We start from the raw sequence: 7,479 nt of genomic DNA on the forward strand, positions 1-7,479 counted from the left end.
ATCAAGACATCCATATAGAACAGGGGGCGGGGCTAGTTTGTAGCCGAGTTAAGATTGGAAGTCACGAGGTCTTATGTGCTCATTGTGGTTTAGCATACGAGCAGAAGCGTGCGAGAGGTGAGTAAACCTTCACGAAAACATATTGGCCTATCCATCAAGGAATTCTTCTAAATAAGGAATTCTTCTTTTTTTGAAGTCACAGTTGATAAATATAGTCGGACTGAGGCTTAAGGAGATACTGCGTGTTAGGTTTCTGGTAACGCTTTCATATGTTAGCTGACTAGCTTTCATACGTCAGTCCAGTTAGCTCACAACGGCATTATTATGCAAAGTTGTATAGTTTTGCTCATGAATGCTGTTTTATTTCAGGTCCCCTGAGGGCGTCGTGAGCTTTCTCTCCAGGGTTAATCGCTCTGCTCCGCAAGGTGTAACGTTAACCCCGTCAGGCACCGCCGTGCCGACCCCTAACTAGCGTTTCACACTAAATCGACCAGCTGAAACCAGTAGTTCACCTCTTCTCAGGGCGACCAGCGGTGTGTTTATGTCTTTGTTTTGCGAAAACGGTGAGTACCTGGACGACAGGAGCTACGGATGGGAAAGGTACGTTGATCTCTGTATTTTTCTCTCGTGTATGTGTGTGTGCTCGTGTACTCTCGCGATAGTTGGCTCGTCTAATCGGATGTAGGAGTTCGCGTCAGTCATATGTGTTGCATGCTGCACCGATAAAAATGGCGTCCTCCCATGTTGTGACGCACTTTGCAGTATGTGCTTGCTCAACAGAGGCCTATTTGGGGTTTCATTACATCAGCATTCAAGTAATTGCAGCACCCGAATGACTGGGTCTGAATATGCCATTGTTTTCTATACTTAACAGCAATCTGATTCAGTTTTGAGTTGTGTGAAAACAGCACATTGACATGTAGACCCCATTATCACAATGACAGGTGGTCCTAGTAGATAACTAGCCAGGCTTACTGAGAATGGGCACACCACACCTCGATTTATATGTCTGCTGTGTTGATACTAGGGTGGAAATGGTGCCAAACTATGCGATACTAGTTGTTTCCTGCTCTTAATCCTCATTCTCATGTCCTTTTTGCAGTGCTATAGTGCAGTTGCCGGAACCTGTTTGGGGGGAACTTAGTCAACGAGCCCGAAGCCTGGAGCCTCAGTGGCTGTGCACTTTTCATGTCAGAGACAAAATACTCTTGCAGTCGTTTATGTCATCCCCTCCTCTTCAAACAGAAGCTACTAATAATTGCCAATTCAAGATCTTCTCGTCTTGCTGATAAACCGTACGGGAAGCCAAAATGTCCATCAATGTCAATCGCAGCGTGTTAGACCAGTTCTACCGCTATAAAATGCCCCGACTCATTGCTAAGGTGGGTGTTAAACATATATGGCTGGGGTTAATATTTATTTATTCATAATGAATGTTAATATTGATCAAATAAATGATATGTAAATAAAATGATGGTATTGCCTATTAATAAATACACACAAATAAAATGTATACTTTCTTTGTCTATGTATATACATTAAAATGAATATCCACCTATAAATGTTAAAAATTACAGATGCAACTTAAACCATGTTTGTTTTTTACAGGTGGAAGGCAAGGGGAATGGAATAAAGACTGTCATAGTCAACATGGTTGATGTTGCCAAGGCTCTGAACAGGCCTCCGACATGTGAGCAAGCTTTTAAACGCAGTGTCACTTCTGTTTTCTTAAATATTGATTTTCCCATTTGACATTATATTGTAACCTTTGTTTAGATCCCACCAAATTCTTTGGTTGTGAGTTGGGAGCCCAGACCCAGTTTGATGCCAAGAATGACCGCTTCATTGTCAATGGATCTCATGAGGCAAACAAACTGCAAGACATGCTAGACGGATTCATTCGCAAGTTTGTGCTGTGTCCTGAGTGTGACAATCCTGAAACTGATTTGGTGAATACATCCTCCGTTTCCATTTTGCCATATTCACTTAGACTTGCATAGAAAGGTCATGGTTGAAGTGAGACTATTGATGAACAGGTGCATGTTGAACTGGGTGCTCTTTATATTTGAATGCATGTTGCTGAGTATGTGGGTCTCTGTGGGGTCATGCATGTTCCATGCTTCCATGTGTTAAGATTGTTTTGCAGGTGCACAGAGGAAATAAGCTGTGTCATTAACTGTATAAAAGCCACCTTCAGGTTTTCACTCTTACATTCAGTCTCTTGTTTTCAGCTTCCAAAACCAATCAGCCAATGGCAGGAGGGTCTCATCATATTGGGATTGTTAACCCAGAAATTAAACATTTACTCATGTCATTCTAAACCCATAAGACATTCATTCAAAGAGCACACGCATGTATCTGTCAGATCACCTGAAAGAGCAAGCTGGATCAAACTGTATGCTTATGAGTTTGATGGAAGTGCTTAATATAAAGCATGTCTCGTGTAAAGGACAGCTCACTCTGTGTCCTTGCTATTTTTCAGATGTGCTTACAACATCAAACTACTGTTGACATAAACAGTATTTACTTATCCTAAATCATTTTTGAAAATACAAAAATACCTTATAAAGTCAATATACCGCTCAGCCCTACTTATAGAGCATCATATATGGATCACGTATGGTAAACGGAAGCTCAAACATACCTGCTTGATGTATGAGAACCAATGAGATTTGATCTTGCATGTCATGCGAGCACATTTAAGCTTCTGCAAGAACCAGTGAGGTTTGTTCTTGCATCACTCAAGTATGGTTGAGTATGGACTTTCAGTGGAGGGACAGAAGTTTCATGTTTCATTAAAAATATCTTGTTTCGAGAGATGAAAAGCCTTGGGTGAATTTAAAAAAATTTTTTTTTTTTTTTTTTTTTTTTTTTTGGACTTTTGCCCCTGCTGATTTTCCTCTGCAGTGCAGTACTGAGGACTTCATGAGATTTTTGCATAGTCCCCGCTGGCCTGGTTTCTGTTTCATGCTGCAGTCAGCCTTATATCCTCTCTGTAGGGTCATAAGACATACTGTAACACACAGGCCTATACCTGTATACAGGGCAAAGGATACATTTTTTCAGCAACAAAATGGTTTCTGCAGGTTTCAAGTATACAAAGCAATTTGCCTAACAGATTTGTAGCTGGATTCATTGTTGCACAGCCTGTTTATAGTTTAAAACGGTCACTTCAAATGTTCTCTTCATTGTAGCACATTAATCCCAAGAAGCAGACCATTGGAAACTCCTGCAAGGCTTGTGGTTACCGAGGCATGTTAGACACCAGACACAAACTCTGCACCTTCATTCTCAAGAATCCACCAGGTGATTTAATTACTTAATTTGTCATTTTGTTACTTTAATGTTGCACAAACCTTTCACTTTCAAATAAAACTGAAGGATGGCCTGGGTATTTTGGTAACGTAATCTATTTTAGACTTAGTATGTGATTGTAAGCAGTACGTATCTCTTGTAATGGTGGTCAAAACCTCTGATTTTCTGCCCCATGGCATGTTGATTTGATGTTCATGAACTAAACTCTATTGCTCTTTTGTTAACTTCCTCTCTCCTGTCCTGTTGGTGCAGAGAATGACAGTGGATCTGTTAAAAAAGAAAAGGAAAAGAAGAACCGAAAGAAGGACAAAGAGAATGGCTCAAGTGGTGGAGAGGCTGGAAACCATAATGACATAGATGCCCCTGATGCTGTGGTGAGTGCTGAAAAACCACTTTCAGACTAACCAGCGTGAGAGATGAGAAATACTGGTGTTGACTGTGATCTAATGATAGGAGGATGATGATGATGGAGACTGGGCTGAGGAGACCACAGAGGAGGCCCAGCGTCGCAGGATGGAGGAGATCAGCGAGCATGCCAAGGGTCTCACGCTCACCGAGGACTTGGAGAAATCCCTGGAGGAGAGGGTCAACATATTTTACAACTTTGTGAAGGTGTTTGTCCTAATATTAAACTGAAAATATGGGGAAAATGTCTCTTTATATATAGACACTTCTTATTTAGCATTGTTCATTGTTTCTGCTCTTTAGGGAAAAAAGGACAGTGGCGCGATTGACGCTGCAGATAAAGAGATCTTGGCTGAGGCTGAAAGGCTGGATGTGAAGGCCATGGGTCCTCTGATCCTGAGCGAGCTGCTCTTTGATGAGAACATCCGTGAACAGATCAAGAAGTACAAGCGTCACTTCCTCAGGGTATGTCCTCATAGCTGTTAACATTTAAAACCGTGTTTCTCAACCTTTTTGATTCCAAGGACTACTGTTTCAATAGGACAACAATATTTGAAGCAAAGTTTTAAGGGTTGAAGAATTTTTTTTTTTTTTTTTTTTTTTTTTTTTTTTCATGGTTCCCACTCTTTGTCCAATGAGTCAGCTCACTCTTTGGAACTCACAATTTAATGTAGTATAAAATAATATTCTTATAAAAAATGGTTATGGAGTTTTAAGATCATAATTCACATTCACCTTTTCCAGAAATAGAAATCATACTTTTAAAATTAGGTTGTATCATACATTTGTTTCCCAAGATAATTGGAAACCGGTTTCTTCTGGTTTGCTGAGGGTGTGAAATGAATTGTCATTATTTCATTATTATTTTTTTATTTCGCCTGTATCAATGCTTTTTCCTCATTTTAAATCATTGAGGCCCCTTGATTTAGACTGTAACTGTAACTCTGATAGCTTGAATGCTTCTAGTTACACTAATACAAACTTTTTTCCCCCTTAGACGTAAAATATTTACTTGAAGTACCCACTGAGATTAATATTGTTAATATTTCAGTAATTTAACAACAAATTCACATGCTATGATTTTAATATTATAGTAGTAGTATGATTTGAACCCATTTGGGAAACCTGCACTACAGCAGCAGTCTTCCTGTGTGTACAAACCTCATTCCTTTTGTTAAAATGCACTAGTGCTGCTTTTACAAATAATACTGTCATACTGGCTTGTTAATGCACTATATTAAGTGTAAGAAGTATACATTTTCTGCCCACAGTTCTGCCACAACAATAAGAAAGCCCAGAAATATCTTCTGGGTGGCTTTGAGTGCCTGGTGAAGCTGTATCAGACTCAGCTCTTACCCAGAGTCCCCATTATACTCAAAGACCTGTACGACGCGGATCTGCTGGAGGAAGATGTCATACTCGCATGGGCTGAAAAGGTAACCCGCCAACACACAGCCTCTAGACTTGACCTTCTAGAATCTCAGATGAACTATGTAGGCCAAAGCCAAAAAATCTGATGATGTAAGTAGTTTAGATATCCATGAATCCAATTCTGATCTCTGGCAGGTCTCTGAAAAATCATAGATGGAAGGATGATGTGGTCAGTTACTTGTTGCTAGGCAACCCTTGTTATTTTAGCCTGAGCGTCTGCGGGGGTTGTAATATGATAACGTCTGTGACCTGCATGCGGCTGGAGAGCCCGGGGTCTGATAGCAGCAAGCACACTTGACTAGTCTAGTGTTCTCGAGTTTAAGCCTGCTTGTGATGATTCTGCTATAGGTGTCTAAGAAGTATGTCTCCAAAGAGTTGGCTAAAGAGATTCATGCCAAGGCAGAGCCCTTTGTTAAATGGCTCAAGGAGGCAGAGGAGGAGAGTGAGGGCAGCGAGGAAGAGGAAGATGAGGATGACAATGTTGAGGTAAAAAAAACTGCATTACATTACCATGTTTCATAACCAGGATTTTAAGATTCATAATGAGAAAGTAAATATAGTAGTTGTTATATACTTGATAAACATTGTAAGATACCACAGAATTCACTTTTATCTTCCTTTTCTCTAGGTGGTGTATTCCTCCTCTGCCCGTGAGTTGAAAATGGAGACCACAAAACCTGAGAAGTCAGACCACGAGGAGGACATTGATATTGATGCCATTTAAAGATGAAACCAAAAATCTTCAGTTGCCTCTTCACATACTGCTCAGCTTCTTTCTGTCAGACGCATGCCTTTCACCTCCTTTGGCCTTTTCTTCAGCTGTAGGCCTGGGTTAGCGCTCTGCTCAAAGCCTCTTATTTTAGTTTTTATCACCAGGTCTATTGATGAATTGTTGCTGTTGTTTGTATGCATGAGTTTCTTAGATTATAGAGCATAAATTTACACAAGTTCCCCTTGTATTTTTGCAACTAATAAAGATTTGCCTGTGAGTTCCACCTTTTGTCTGTGTAGTTGATTTTGACCCTTTATAATATTAAATATTAATAGTGTTCAAAAGTTTGGGGTCGGTACTTCTACAATAGTACTAAGCAGCATGTTTCTTGAGCAGCAAATCAGCATCTTCGAATGATTTCTGAAGGATCATGTCACTGAAGACTGGAGTAATGATGCTGAAAATTCAGCTTTGCAGTCACGAGAATAAATAACATTTTAAACTATATTCATAAAGTCATTTTAAATTGTAATATTTCACAATCACTGTGCTACTGTATTTTTAATAAAATAAATGCAGACTTGTTGAGCATAAGAGACTTTCTTCAGAAACATTTTTATAAAATCTTACCGACACTGAACTTTTCTGTATTGATAGTCGCTGTGGGAGAAAGGGGTTGTGACTGCTAATATGAATTACACTTGGTAGATATAAAGCACTCAGAAGTTTCCAAATCGGGCATTTATTAACCTTTTAATGTAGCACATTTAAAGTAATGTTTTAGTTATGGGACTTTTGACAGGTCAAAATCAGGCATTAGGCCATACAATCCAGAACATGTAATACATATGCAGTAAATCATAGAGATGCTTAACACAAAACACAACAGTCTCTGCACACGTCCATATAGAACGTCATAATTTCCTTCTTAATAACAGAAATAATCCTAACATTCTGCAAGCAGCTAACTACTACTACTTTAGCAACATTAATATCAAAGATCATAAATAATTATTTTCCTTTAAGTCTTTGAACCAGTAGAAGACAGATCACAGTGTTTTGCCCTACACAGGGCTTTTTGTTAAATGCTATTTTCAAAAAGTACAAAATACACTAATGCAGGACTTATACTATTACTACTTGATGTCAATTTTTGGCACCCACAACCTTTTTTATATAAATTTTGGATGGCATTACATTGTGCAAAACGCATATAAGCTAAAACATCCCACTAGCCAAATACTATCTCTCTATCCTGATTAGCTTACATTGATCTTAGTGCAACACGGAGGTAGTCTGACAACTACCAGCTTCTTTTCATTAACAATTATTAACATTACACTGCCAACTTAAACAACTGCAACTAACTGACAAACAAAACTGTGATGGATATGAGGAGAATAACAAATTCAGAAAGTGACTGCTACTAACCTCCCTTAATTTTTTTTGTTCAGAAAGTTAAATATCCATAACATTCAGTTAAAGGAATAGTCTGGGTTTAACATGAGTTAAACTCAGTCAACAGCATTTGTGGCATAGTGTTAATCAGCTTTAACAATTATTTGGACTTTCTTAATTATACAAAGAAAAAAGGAGGTTACATTGAGGCACTTACA

The 7,479-nt window shown here is 38.9% G+C and overlaps 1 protein-coding gene across 1 annotated transcript; it reads left to right on the forward strand.

Annotated features, from left to right (window-relative positions):
• Positions 1–6,146, forward strand: LOC109057695 (eukaryotic translation initiation factor 5-like). Its single transcript, XM_019074928.2, has 12 exons — positions 1–117; positions 370–600; positions 1,103–1,382; positions 1,609–1,690; positions 1,777–1,949; positions 3,195–3,306; positions 3,568–3,689; positions 3,769–3,927; positions 4,024–4,185; positions 4,992–5,156; positions 5,500–5,637; positions 5,780–6,146. The coding sequence occupies exons 3-12, from the start codon at positions 1,311–1,313 to the stop codon at positions 5,873–5,875; spliced, it is 1,281 nt and encodes a 426-aa protein (XP_018930473.2). The 5' UTR covers positions 1–117; positions 370–600; positions 1,103–1,310; the 3' UTR covers positions 5,876–6,146.
• Positions 6,147–7,479: the final 1,333 nt, after the last annotated feature.

This window comes from Cyprinus carpio, unplaced genomic scaffold (genome assembly GCF_018340385.1).
Source record: "Cyprinus carpio isolate SPL01 unplaced genomic scaffold, ASM1834038v1 S000006482, whole genome shotgun sequence".
NCBI classification, from domain to species: Eukaryota; Metazoa; Chordata; class Actinopteri; order Cypriniformes; family Cyprinidae; genus Cyprinus; species Cyprinus carpio.

Bases quoted from the DNA above. Each gene is read 5' to 3' on its own strand.
- LOC109057695 (XM_019074928.2), top strand. From the start codon at position 1,311: ATGTCCATCAATGTCAATCGCAGCGTGTTAGACCAGTTCTACCGCTAT. The intron at 1,383-1,608 runs GTGGGTGTTAAA...TGTTTTTTACAG, and splicing joins TGCCCCGACTCATTGCTAAG to GTGGAAGGCAAGGGGAATGG. The intron at 3,690-3,768 runs GTGAGTGCTGAA...ATCTAATGATAG, and splicing joins TAGATGCCCCTGATGCTGTG to GAGGATGATGATGATGGAGA.